Raw genomic sequence first — 14,439 nt, 5'->3', positions numbered from 1 at the left:
TGATGACACAAAGTCTTGTGGAGAATATAATGAATTCAATGAATAACCAACGAAAAACAGTTTACACAATATTAAATGAACCGACTCAACAATCATGCCGAAGAAAGCATCTTTTCTCAAATATCTATTAACTAAATAAACCTACCTCTAAATCTACCCATTCTCAAGTTTTCCCCACGTACGTTTGTGAGTGAGCGAGTATGGTTTTACGGCGCGTTTAGAAATAATCTAGCATTATCACGGTTGGGGACACCGGAATATTGGCTTCACACATTGTACCAATATGGGGAATCGAACCCGGGTCTTTCGTCGTGACGAGTCAAAAGCTTTAACTACCAGGCTACTCCACGGCCCTTCTCCCATAAGTACCCCCGCCCCCCCCCCCCCCCCCCCCCCCCCACACACACACACACACACACTATATCAATGATAAACCTACATATATACTACTTTACCTACATCTTAATCTCTCCCCAACCCAACTACACATTAACACATTCTGAAACTTAAATAAGAGGGGGACATCTTGTTTGTCAAGAGTTTGTGAAATAGCCTCGTAATAATAGACAAAAGTTTCAGTGTTTGGGAACTCGAGGTGATACGACACTGAATGCTGCAGTACCAGGTCCTTATATACCACTATGGCTGACGGCCATTGGCCAACAATATTATGATTCGCAGACCATAAATCATGACGCGCGGCATACAAAGTGATAAACACGCGGCTCGGGCACCAAAAGCCCAAACGACCGTGGAGAACTAATTACGGCCAACGCGTAATTATAGTGAGTGAGTGAGTGGGTATGGTTTTACGCCGCTTTTAGCAATATTCCAGCAATATCACGGCGGGGGACACCGGAAATGGGCTTCACACATTGTACCCATGTCGGGAATCGACCCCGGGTCCTCGGCGTGACGAGCGAACGCTTTAACCACTAGGCTACCTGACCGTCCCCGTAATTATAGCGACAAGTGACTACAACATACACACACATTACGTACTTATATCAAATTTATAGGATGATTCAAATTCTTTTTTCAATTAACCAACGGATGTCCCTGGCCGAATACAATTCCCTGCCCTTGGTCCCTAAATAACGCGATTTCCTACACCTAATGTGTTTATATACATAGTTTCATCCAATGATCGAGACTGATTAGTATCTGTCATTGACGTTTTATATCTGTGCAAATGATAAACATCCATCTGGCAATATTACTGACGATAGTAGCTCTATGTGCAACTTTTGTCAAGTAATACATCTGCTGTTGTCTCCTTCATCTCGTAGTTGGTAAGTGTTTCATCAAGTGCTGGTCGCCATTCCTTCCTAGGTTTTGTAGTATTGATCAGCCTCTGAAGAGTAATTATCAAAGATATCAAAGCTTTGTATCGTCTTCATTTTAACCTTAAAATAGACCCCTTTCGATTCAACTAAAATCAGGATTTACTCACATGAGCTACAGAACAATAATTCTCCTTACCTCTTTGAAAGTGGTACCTTGTTCCTTCCAAATGGCAAACGCCATTCCGAATGGAATCGGAAGAACGGGGCACGTGGCGATGATCCATCCAATACTTTGAGCCCATGCCGGATAGCCTGTCCCACCAAGTGTGACTGGCGAAAAGTTTATGAGTCCTGCTATCAGCAATGCCTGTCATGGAAAATTCAAATTTAAAAAAATGTACGACATGCACTGGCTACCTGTGAGACTCAGGATCGTGTTCAAGCTGATCATGTTTGTCTACAAATCGATCCATGGGCTATCCCCAGTACACCTCCAGGAACTCACTGCCCTTTACCAACCTGGCCGAACACTGAGATCTGCAAACAAACTACAGCTTGCTGTTCCACCAACCAGCAGAACAACATATGGCGACAGAATCTTCCAAAAAGCAGGTGCAACTCTATGGAATGCACTGCCCATTGATGTCAGAGGGTCTGAAGATGTCAAAACTCAAGACCATCCTCTTCACAAGAGCATACGACTGAGCGCTCTTGAGCAGGCAGTATGTCTGGATAGGTAGCGCTATATAAATGCGTAATTTGGATTTGAATTTGATATGTGATATTACTGGAATGTCAGAATTGCATCACGAGAAGGAGGGTTTTGTATTACGTCATGTACTCTTCACCAAGAGGGGGGGCACGGGTGGCCCAGTCGTCTAAGGCGCAGCGATTCGCTGTGCAGAGTTGCGTCCCTTGGGCACGCCAGAAACATATGATTGTAGGTTCGAATCCCGGTTCGCCCCGATTATGTTTCTTGGTTTGTCAGCACCATACCGTGCTCGTGGGTTTCACCGAAGTGGTAAACGTCTGAGACTTGCATCACTTCGGGCTTTCCTCCCACATTAAGCTGACACGCCGTGATATAACTGGAAAACTGTTAAAAGCGGCGTTAAACCCAACTCACTCACTCACTCACTTCACCAAGATAATGTTTCTTGGTTTGCCAGAACCATCCTGTGCCCATTGGTTCTAAGCCTAAGTCCTGGATCAGGTCGGGCTTTCCACCTCAGATGCTAACAGGCTGCGATACTGAAAAACTGCTCACAGAGACGTTGTTCTAAGCTCACTCACCCACTCACTCAGTTATATACTTCTAAATTTGTTATGGGGCGGTCGGGTTGCCTTGTGGTTAAAGCGTTCGCTCGTCACGCCGAAGACCCGGGTTCGATTCCCGACATGGGTGCAATGTGTGAAGCCCATTTCTAGTGTCCCCCGCCGTGATATTGCTGGAATATTGCTAAAAGCGGCGTAAAACCACACTCACTCACTCACTCCATTTGTAACAATTAAAATAAATGGCAACTCACAAAGACTAACAGGGGAGTGAGGACGAGCCACATGGGCTTCCATACAGGAGACACTCGATAGCCAATCATCATCGTCAGATCATCATACAGGCGATTTACACCTGTGTCAGAAGATAACAACGTTTAAGAACATATTCTGATCAAGTTACGTGTAAGCGTGCGAGGTTATGCCAACATCATGCTTTGGTTCATTTCCTAGCCATCAAAATTTGCATTCTTTTGTATGTCAGAGAATCCATGTGAACAGATCTGCGGGCAATAATACAATGAAAGTATATACAGTAAACTACGGTTATAACGAACACGCTTATAACGAACTAACGGATATAACGAACTAACTTTTTAGTCCCGACTATATGCTGTAGTTATGCTGTATATTTGCTCATAACGAATTACGGTTATAACGAACTAAAATTAGTAGTCCCTTGAGTTTGTTATAACCGTAGTTTACTGTATAGCGGTATATATAAGGGAAACTAACATTTTTGATATAACAAGACTGGGAGTCTTGGTTTACATAGAACTACACAAAACACGCAACTGGCTTCATGTAGAAAGCTGTCTTACCATATATCCACGCTAGAACCAACATTTCCGACATCGCCAGCACCATGACTGAGATACTCCCGATGTACCAGTCCATCAGTGTCAACACGTAGATACCTCCCTGGACGGAACATTGTTAACGTTGTATATGGTTGGTATTGTCCACATTTTTATTACGGACACGTAAGAATAACATCAACGAATACTTTCCCGCGATTTGGGATGTAACATGTGAAAATGTTTCCCCCGAATGAAGGGCTGTCTGTGTCTGTGACATTGCTCAACTGAATTAAAAATTCTCTTGAAGGATGAACATAGCTCACCTGTGTGAAGGGATTTTCATGTAGGTGTGAATATAGCTCACCTGAGTGACCTGATGTTTGTGTAGGGTTGGACATAGCTCACCTGAGTGAAGGGATGTTCGTGTAGGGTTGGACATAGCTCACCTGAGTGAAGGGATGTCCATGTAGGGTTTGACATAGCTCACCTGAGTGAAGGGGTGTTCGTGTAGGGTTGGATATAGCTCACCTGAGTGAAGGGATGTTCGTGTATGGTTGGACATAGCTCACCTGAGTGAAGGGATGTTCGTGTAGTTGTGGAAATATCTCAACTGCATATAGGGATGTCCATGTAGGGTTGGACATAACTCACCTGAGTGAAGGGATGTTCGTGTAGGGTTGGACATAGCTCACCTGAGTGAAGGGAACTTCGTGTAGGGTTGGGCATAGCTCACCCGAGTGAAGGGATATTCGTGTAGGGTTGGACATAGCTCACCTGAGTGACACAGGAAAATCCTAGGAGAAAGCCTACACCGCATACGATAGCTGTTATTGGTAACTTTCGATGACCGAGAGATCTTGGGAAGGCGTCTGTGATGGCACAGACTATCGTCTGAACGTGAACGAACTGAAGCATGAAAAGAGTTAATAACCTTAATATATAAACTTGTTGAAATGTTAAGCAGGGTCATGCACGTTCAGGTGATCTCATTGTCGTTACTATAGTTAAAGTTAAAGGATCGAGTACTCTAATCACGTCTCATGCTCAAGGTTTTCGGGGCGGTGGGGTAGCCTAGTGGTTAAAGTGTTCGCTCGACACGCCAGTGACCCGGGTTCGATTCCCGACATGGGAGCAATGTGTGAAGCCCATTTCTGGTGTCCCCCGCCGTGATATTGCTCGAATATTGCTAAAAGCGGCGTAAAACCATACTCACTCACTCACTCAAGGTTTTCATGTCACCAACATTCTTTCAAATATAAAGGCAACTGTTATTGTAACGTGAATATGTTTTATGTGAATGGCTGACATGGTGCTGATGCGACTCACTCACAATTCATCACATGTTAAAACTATGTTAAAGAATCTTGAATCATAAAACGCTCAGGTTCGATCCATTTTCATGGCCCTTTAACACTCATCTATGTATGTCTTGTAGTTAATTGTTTGTAGACCTCCATCATCAATGGAGTTAACCGACCAGTTGTCATGCTAAGGCACAGACTCAGCTCGCTGATTGAATACAATGTGTAAAGCCAAATCTTGATGTCCCCCGCCGTGTTCCTGAGTTAAGTTCTTTTTCCGTTTAACGGGAAGTTTCTGGAAATCAATGGAGTGTCTAAGAATCTACCTGACTGTCCATACCGACGAGGAACAGCATCAGGAAAAACAGAACTGACCACAGCTGAGACACCGGCATTGTCGCCACAGCATCGGGGTAGACCATAAATGCCAGACCAGGACCTGTGGTGAATAACACATCCACCATCTGATTGCAGTTGAACAGTCAGTCATGTTTTAATGACGAAAGTTTGTGTTGCATTTGGTTGGTTTGCTGGTTTGTTGTTTAACGTCGCACTCAGCAATATTCCAGCTATATAACGGCGGTCTGTAAATAATCGAGTCTGGACCAGACAATCCAGTGATTGATATCATGAGCATCGATCCACGCAATTGAAATTGATGACATGCATCAACCAAGTCAGCGAGTCCCACCACCCGATCCCGTTAGTCGCCGTTTACGACAAGCATAGTCACCTTTTACGATAAGCATGGGTTGCTGAAGACCTATTGTACCCCGGAATCTTCACGGGTCCGTGTTGCATTTGGGGGCGGTCGGGTAGTCTAGTGGTTAAAGCGTTCGCTCGTCCCGCCGAAGACCCGGGTTCGAATCCCGACATGGGTACAATGTGTGAAGCCCATTTCTGGTCTCGACTATCTGCCGTAACAGATATCTTTGGGCGCAAAAGGGAAAACAGTGTTGACAACTTACTATGAACATGGATCACCCAAATGTGCAACGTGGAGATGGAGTGAAATAGGTGGTGGTCTGTTCACGTTAATGCCTTTTTAACCTTTACAATTCTTCATGCTTGTTTATGCGACAGTTGCTACGAGTGAAGTGCGTCTGACTATTCTTGGCTGTACACTTGCGAAATGGCTTACAGTCGAGACTGGTTATTATCTGGCGTTGACGTTTTATATTTAGGTCTTTGGTGTGGGTGACCAATGCAATGAAAATACAATATTTTATGTTGCAACGTAGCGTGCAGGCTATGACTTATTTAAACGCTTCTAAAAAATAGTATCATGAGATGAACCATGACCTTTTTTTGTCGTATTGTTGCTTCTTTATTTTATGGATCACACGCACCTTCTTTGACAACAGCGGAGATAGGCAGGTTGGATTGGTTGGCCATGTAGCCCAGGAACACGAAGATGATGAATCCTGCAAACAAGCTGGTGAGGCAATTCACCACTGGGATCACTAGAGCGTCTCTACAAGGAAAAATGAAACCCACGTAGAAAGATGGACCAAGATGTACCTTGTTTGTGCAGCGCGTAGTGATATTATATCATCAACCATCGATGTCTTAAGGATAATTAAGGTAATTAAGGTATCATATAAATTTGTTATTTTGGTTGGTTGGTTGTATAACGCCGTACTCAGCAATATTCCAGCTATATGACGGCGGTAAATAATCGAGTCTGGACCAGACAATCCAGTGATTGATATCATAAGCATCGATCCATGCTATTGGGATCGATGACATGCATCAACCAAGTCAGCGAGCCTGACCACCCGATCCCGTTAGTCGCCTTTAACGACAAGCATAGTCGCCTTTTTACGGCAAGTATGGGTTGCTGAACATCTATTCTAACCCGGAATCTTCACGGGTGCAAACTTCCACAAAAGAATGAATACGATCTATATCAAGCCTCTTTCCGCTCCAACAATTTGCTGTGATATAATTGAGTTTGAAACTTGTGACTGAGATATAAAGGACATATTCTCTTGCAAGCTGAAGAATTTTGGAGAACAAGATAAAGAAAAAAGCTGTATATCCAAGCTAGGAAACAACAGCATGGTTTTGGGTTTGGATGGTTTAAAATACGAAACTCCAAGATGACACAATACACAAGTTGCATATCGTCATCATCAAGTGTTCACGAAAAGTGTAGATGGTCAATGTGACTGATATGCTGCAATACAGACGTCAATGTAGATGAAACAAAATGAGCACTTATGAAACATAATAGCGAGTGAGTGAGTTTGGTTCTACGCCGCTTTTAGCAATATTACAACAAAGTCACTGCGGGGGACACCAGAAATGGGCTTCACACATTGTACCCATGTCGGGAATCGAACCCGGGTCTCCGGCGTGACGAGCGAACGCTTTAACCACTAGACTACCCGACCGCCCCTAAAACATAATAATGTCCATACCTGTAGCAGTTATTGTGGAATCTGTTGTAGCTAGCCAGGATAGATATTCCTCCCCATCCAATACCCACAGAGAAGAACACCTGGGCAGCGGCATTACGCCATACCTTAAACGCAATGTTAATAACACCTCTGTAGTTCTCAATACGCCACCTTGTGTACCATGGCAAACATCCTACTGATGATTAGCACTTATTTGCAAAGCAATTTACCAAAGAAACCTTTTGCTTGATATTTGTATTATTTCAGTCAAGGGAACGTCTTGGGTGGCCACTCATGTGCACTTTTACTTCACCACATACATGTAATTCATCAAATGGAATTCAAACTCAAGAAGGACCGCCTCCGTGGTCTAATGGTAGAGCGACCGCCCGGAGAGTGGAAGGTCCGGGGTTCGATCCCCAGCCGCGTCATACCAAAAGACGTTAAAAGATGGTACTTGTTGTTACCCTGTCTGGCGCTCGGCATTAGGGGCTAAAACAAGGACTGGTCGGCTCGGAGTCAGTATACTGTGTCTCCGTATACTGAGTGGGGTATTCATGTTAAACTGCGGCATGGTATCTCAGTGAGCTAGCACTATAAATCGGCATCAGTCCGGACTTGTACAAGCAGCCACACAAACACACACACGTACATGCCCGTCGCTATATAAGTGCAATTATCTTGGACGCGACGTTAAACCCCATTTCACCTCACCTCACCAAACACAAGAAGCATAATATTTACTCAAAAAGAAAATAACACCTTAATATCCAAAAGCTTTTCCCACTGAGGTATAACATAGTATCTGATTCCTTCCACAGCACCCGGCAGCAGCAATCCACGAATAAGCAGAGCTATGAGAATCAAATACGGAACTGTGGCTGCAACATACACAACCTGCAATAGCATATACATTAATCATCAATGTGCCAAATAAATATATATATAAATCTTACACAAAGGAAACGGGTAGCAAATGGTCTTACAAGGATAGTGCTGAATATATTGGTGTTATATTGGTAATTATTAGGTAGTTAAATGATCATAACAAACTTCCCAACAGAACTAAATAATAATACATAACAACACATGGAACGAGTAATCGCGCAATGACGATACCTTGCCCGATGACTTGATGCCCTTTATAAGACTGAGGAACACCGCCAGCAAGGCTCCCAGTAAACACAGAAATAGCTGCCACAGCATCAGACATAGTATACACTTCTTGTAATGACAATACCTTGCCCGAGGACTTGATGCCCTTTATAAGACTGAGGAACACTATCAACCAGGCTCCCAGTAAACATAGAAGTAGCTGCCACCGGACGCTTCCGGCTTCACCGATTCCTGAGGACATCTGAAGAACGTGATTGCTGAAATGTGCATACAAACAAATACCGTTCAATTACATAAAACGTGTTATTCACTTCACTGGCCATTGCAGCTACATGTACGATAACACCCATCCAGTGTCACGACATGTCAAGAGTATTTACATTGTGTGCGCGCCGGTTTCCACGTTTCCACCTCCATAAAGGGATGTGATGAAGTCTGTTCAATATGAATAAATGACCACAAAACCCACCTACTTTATTACCAGCCAATAGGGGAAAGGAGAGTGGAGAAGATATTTTTGGAAGACATTAGATATGAGACAGGCCTTTGCATGTGTTTTGTGACGGGTGTCAGGATATGGTCTTTTTTTCGCCCGCGCCTGGTATTATCACTGGAGATTTCTAATGACTATGGACATGGTTGCCACACTTGGGTTCGGATGGGGATGGGGGTGGGGATGGGGGTGGGGGGGACTGGTTTTATTTTTTAAAGGGTAACAATCATTAGTCCTTACTAATGTGTGAAAACAAATTTTCCCCAAGTAAAAGAAATCCCGAAAGATTATTCATTCCTGGATACGTGTAACTATTTACCTCATCAACCGGTAATCATTTATTAACTATAATCCCATTTCTCTGATGAGGCTAATGACCAATCCTTCCAATGTGATCTACATGAGGTAGATGTTTTGTTAAATTAACCATGAAAAACACATTGTCGATACATGATATTTGCCTATACAGGTCACAAAACATGTTTATGTTGTGACAGACATGAAAAGAACATGCATTTGGGGCCTGGGATGCCAGGCAAACGTAAGCCTATCGTGAACATACATGTACATAAAACTAATCATAGACAACGTAAATCATGGCACAATGAATGATTACCTTATGTTTGTAACAGTTTATCCTGCCTAAATACATGGTTAACAGAATGTGTGCAATAACGAACCTCCAGTATTCTTCAGAAGACGAGACCATTTGGATTGTGCTATTAGTTGACAGAGTTGTGACATTGACGCGCCCTGATGAAGCACTCAAATACGATGATTCATTGGCGAGAAGAGACGAATGTGTTTGATTGGTCGCGCTTTGACACAGGTCAGTGTTCCACTCGTTACCGCACGTGCTCCAAGGAAGGACTGTACTAAATGACTGCACAAGGTAGTAGAGGGTCCAGGCGAGGATGACGTTGTAGTAGACGCTGACGATAGCGGTGAGGACAACCATGCCATATCCTATGCCTTGAACACAGCGAAATTCAATGTTAGCGATGATAACGACTCACATATATAAATAAAAGCGACAAAGAAGGCTTTCAATAATTATAATAAACCTCTGTCAAATGCACATATCATAGCATATGTTTATGCATCACTATCAACTGGTGATGATACTAGGTATTGAATGGTGAGTGTGTCCTGCCCAATCGGCACCCATCAGAAATACATGTAAAGGCAAGTCAACTGTTCACCTGAAACAAAACGAATATATGGTACGAGTCTAATTGCATCAGTCACTCTTGCTCAGGCCGTGTTTGTTTTGACTGAGTGAGTGAGTTACTTTAAACGCCGCTTTGAACAGTATACCAGTTTCATAACGGCACACTGTAGGAGGAAAGCCCGAGCTCATGCATGTCTTAGACAAGAAATACTGCTGACAAGCCTAGAGTCATAATCAGCGGCGTCTTGTCACATCAGTTTGCCATTGTTAATCTCATTATCTGACTTCCAGAACTAATCAGATTAACGTTTATCTGTTTATCAGAAACATGCGTTCATGTCGTTCCAGACATTGCCTGTCTTACCTTGAAACAAAGGGCAGATAATCCACACACGTCCTGGACCGAGGTTGGAATACTGACAGTATAACACTTCCAACAAGATGGCGGGCATGGCGCACACAAACATGGCCACGAAGTAAGGGATGAGGAAGGCGGCTGTGAGGAAGCACATGGTTACAGCACATCAGGTTTTAAAGTCCGATTCAAACAATTTGTGAGTACGTTGGGATTTTAACCCCCCCTTCCCGAAAAGAGTGAATATTCCTTTGAAACATATATCCATTATTAACGCCCAGGACACATTGAGAATGTATGTGCCCTGCATGTATTCACCTACGCCATCTCTATATTCCTTCAAATTTTTCTTCTACCAAATGTCAATAAGTTTCATGTTCTTTTATCTACAACCAACACAAAGCTGATTATTAATATCGCTAAATATCTGTATCAGAGTGAAGAAGAGAGAGCACGTATTTTATCATTGTGACTGTTGTCATAAATATGCTAAACATTTTGTGCAAAGGGTCTGTGCCCTGTTCTGTGCTGAATGAAGAATTAATTAATAATATTAAAACCTTGGGTTTTATAAATTAAAATGCTTACCACTTCCGCTTTGAAAACAGACGTAGGGGAATCTCCATATGTTGGACAGTCCGACCAAGCAACCGATGATGGATAGGAAATAATCCAGCCAGCTGGACCAGTTCTCTCGCTTTGTCGCCATCTTTGCTTACACCAACAGTAATTCCAAGAACTAATATGGTGTCACTGGATTCAGGGTTCCCTGGCAACAAGTTCCAAGGCCAATATCACTGCAGCATCAGCATCACAAGAAGAGTCTGGCAGGAGTTGTTGATTCTGAGACAAAGTAGAATATTCTTTTTAAAAAGTACTATGTTGTTCAAGTAAATTTCCAGTTTTTATCACCAACCAATTGACAATTCTCACAACATTTCCAGTTGAGCTACAGTGCCGTAGCAATACGAATATAAAGAATCAAACATGTTGTTTGTTCGTTGTCTGTTGTACACAAAATGGAGAAAATTGGAGAACAATAACCCCGTCTTTAAAACTTGGAACAGCTTGGAATATGTTTGGTATATAATACCCAACAGTTTTCAACATACACAATCATTGGGTTGAAACGGATATATCGTGGCTATAAAATAGGATGGTATCATTAACCTTAACAAGAAGAGAAATGACCATTCACGTTCGAAGATACATTTACCAGTGAATGTAAATATCGTAACTGATAAATGATTGTCATAGGTGTTGACAATGACATTGATTCAGGTTTAAAGTAGGCATCACGTTTAAGATAAGGTAAATGAACTATGTATGTGTTGTTTGTTACGTTAGGAGATATAATTGTTTCTACAAATACACCGTCCGTGGGGAATACCATATAGCTGGGCCGAAAATGCAATATTGGGTATCCTACTCTGATATTATGAGAGTAAATTTGTTTCAAATGATTTGCAACTGGTAACATCACATGTTAAGAAGTACTTCAAGAGATGTACTGGAACATGTGTTAGAAGATTCTAGTGGAATCAGGCACACGTACCTAGAACATATACCGGATTGAAGTGAAGGATTCAGCGAGAACAGGGGGGAGGGGGTTTGCTCGTGGGTCATACTTAGTGATAGTGATGTTATGTAATATGTACAAGAAAGCATATTCAAGTATCCAATTGATTTGATTAGAATATACTTGCGTCAGTGAATTTTTTTAACGCATTTGTTAAACACATACAATAAGAGATCAGATACACGCATAGTGCTTTGACTTACAACTATGTCCTCCAGTGGTAGGAATTTGCTGGGATCAAGTTACCACAATACCTTCCATGTACATGCACTTACGCTGGACGCATGCCACATGATGACAGCAGATGATTAATGTCCACAAGATGAATAAAGAACGGCACATATGTGATTTCAAAAAAAAGAGAGAAATAAGAACATTAGCACAAATAAATCACTTTTGAGAAATAGTGATGTGGTCTGTAATGTGACAGAGAATCAGTGAGTGAGTGAGTGAGTTTGGTTTTACGCCGCTTTTAGCAATATTCCAGCAATGTCACGGCGGGGGACACCAGAAATGGGCTTCACACATTGTACCCATGTCGGGAATCGAACCCGGGTCTTCGGCGTGACGAGCGAACGCTTTAACCACTAGGCTACCCGACCGCCCCTAGAGAATCAAGAAGTCAATATTTTGTAATAACATTGTGTAGAGGATAAGTTAGACACAGCTGTTAATATCAAGATATTAAAAATGCAACTGATCTAAAACAACAAATAGTTATAAGGACTTATAAAAGAAACTACACAGCCTCCTGAGTGGATTCTGATTGTTGTTCCGTAACACTAGACCACTGATCATACCAAACACTTGCCAAACGCAACAATCAAGTTAAATTTTTTAACAGAATTTCTTAATTCAAGATAACATCAGAGGAATATAGGCGTTAATCAATGTGTAAACACAGGTTGTACAGGTAAATGTACCACAATGTTACGACAGAATGTTGATGGTTTTATGTGCCGTATGAGCTTCATGGAGTTTGTTTGGACAACAATGGACATTGTTAATTCTGTCTTCGTACCCAGACGATGCGACCCTACGGTGCCCATAATTTCAATCATAGAGTGAGTGAGTGAGTTGGGTTTAACGCCGCTTTTAACAGGATTCCAGTTATATCACGGCGTGTCAGCTTAATGTGGGAGGAGAGCCCGATGTGATGCAGGTCTCAGACGTTTACCACTTCGGTTAAACCCACGAGCACGGGTATAGTGCTGACAAACCTAGAAACATAATCGGGGCGAACCGGGATTCGAACCCACAATCATATATTTCTGGCGTGTCCAAAGGACGCAACTTAGACGACTGGGCCACCCGTGCCCCTTCGTGTCAAAGCATATCATTCAAGCCAGAACTTGTATCACTTCAGTACGGTTTATGCATATTCATTAACAGTTAACAATTATAAGAGTAAGTTCAAAAGGTTCAAGGGAAAATGTTCGTTGATGACATTACATCCATTATCAGAAATTTGTTTCGTCGTTATTCGTCTATGAGTGAGTGAGTGAATGACTATGGTTTTACGCCGCTTTTAGCAATATTCCAGCAATATCACGGCGGGGGACACCAGAAATGGGCTATTCGTCTATGATACCTCGATTGTTTTTGTGTTAGTTCCTCAAAAACATTGATATTTATTGATTCATAAATATAAGAGAGTGTCACTATTCACAGTTTATATGTTTAATTGTGTTATTTATGGCACATCACACCATGTTTGTACATTCAGGTATGCTCGCATGCTGAGAGGAGAAACGGGAGAGAGAGAGACAGACAAAGACAGACAGAGCGATAGTGGTTGGTTGGTTTGTTGTTTAACGCCACACTCAGCAATATTCCAGCTATATGACGGCGGTCTCTAAATAATCGAGTCTGGACAAGACAATCCAGTGATTGACACCATGAGTTCGATCCACGCAATTGGGATCGATAACATGCATCAACCAAGTCAGCGAGCCTGACCACCCGATCCCGTAGGTCGCCTCTTATGGCAAGCAAGAATGTTATGCAGAGCGACAGTGAGTAAGATAGAGAAAGGAGGAAGGGGAGAGCAGAAAGTGGCACAGAGAGAGTATCTGCGAGCTGTTTCAAAATTACCTTGTTTTACACAGTAGACATCAGCCTTCATAGTCTCCCCATCCGTTTGAAACAAGCTGCTCCCATCAACATATAGGGTACGTCTGTCAATGGGTCTAGCTCGACGCTGTGTTATGTATGCAATCCTAGCAGGGACAGTGTCGCATGGACGCGCTTTGGTAAAGTTTGACACAGTTTGCTTGTATTTGTGAGGGCGACAATGCGACAACCATGTCCCTTCTAGGGTTCCATAGTTATCACAGTTTCTTGTCTTATGCTTTATATGTATATATTTAGCTTCCATTTCATGAGAGAGACTTCCTGTTTGAATTTAATACATGTCAATGCAGGTGTCTTCTGTATGCTCGCAGTGTTCAGGTATTTCGATGAATGTGGGTTGATTGTAGGTATACACTGAGGGACTATACAGTCATGGTGAACCTTTTCAAGTGTAATTGAAAAGACACAACTGTCAGATAAAACTCGGTATTTCGAGTAGCTTTGTGTTGCAGTCAAGTCGTGCCACACGCGAGGTGATTAAACTATGACTGTTTGTGGTTTGTTGTTTAACGCCGCACTCAGCAATAT

General features: G+C 42.5%; 1 protein-coding gene across 1 annotated transcript; it reads right to left on the bottom strand.

Moving 5' to 3' along the window:
• Window positions 1-404: 404 nt before the first annotated feature.
• On the bottom strand, window positions 405-13,989 carry LOC124116518 (sodium- and chloride-dependent glycine transporter 1-like). The gene is made up of 14 exons (XM_048394565.1): window positions 13,873-13,989; window positions 10,788-11,042; window positions 10,209-10,340; window positions 9,354-9,645; window positions 8,305-8,437; window positions 7,827-7,961; window positions 7,086-7,189; window positions 6,012-6,136; window positions 4,989-5,101; window positions 4,136-4,267; window positions 3,383-3,482; window positions 2,816-2,916; window positions 1,483-1,653; window positions 405-1,354 (listed from the first exon to the last, which is right to left on the bottom strand). The coding sequence occupies exons 2-14, from the start codon at window positions 10,906-10,908 to the stop codon at window positions 1,235-1,237; spliced, it is 1,779 nt and encodes a 592-aa protein (XP_048250522.1). The 5' UTR covers window positions 10,909-11,042; window positions 13,873-13,989; the 3' UTR covers window positions 405-1,234.
• Window positions 13,990-14,439: the final 450 nt, after the last annotated feature.

The sequence above is a fragment of the Haliotis rufescens genome, unplaced genomic scaffold (genome assembly GCF_023055435.1).
Source record: "Haliotis rufescens isolate VD_foot unplaced genomic scaffold, xgHalRufe1.0.p SCAF_13, whole genome shotgun sequence".
Lineage (NCBI taxonomy): Eukaryota > Metazoa > Mollusca > Gastropoda > Lepetellida > Haliotidae > Haliotis > Haliotis rufescens.
The sequence above is the reverse complement of the archived record's forward strand: the minus strand, read 5'-3'. Positions and strand labels throughout refer to the sequence as shown.

Excerpts from the sequence above, each read along its gene's own strand:
- LOC124116518 (XM_048394565.1), bottom strand. The coding sequence starts at position 10,908 with ATGGCGACAAAGCGAGAGAACTGGTCCAGCTGGCTGGATTATTTCCTA. Across the intron at positions 6,137-7,085 it reads TTCCACAATAACTGCTACAG|AGACGCTCTAGTGATCCCAG; the intron begins GTATGGACATTA and ends TTTTCCTTGTAG. Across the intron at positions 1,654-2,815 it reads TCACTCCCCTGTTAGTCTTT|GCATTGCTGATAGCAGGACT; the intron begins GTGAGTTGCCAT and ends TTTCCATGACAG.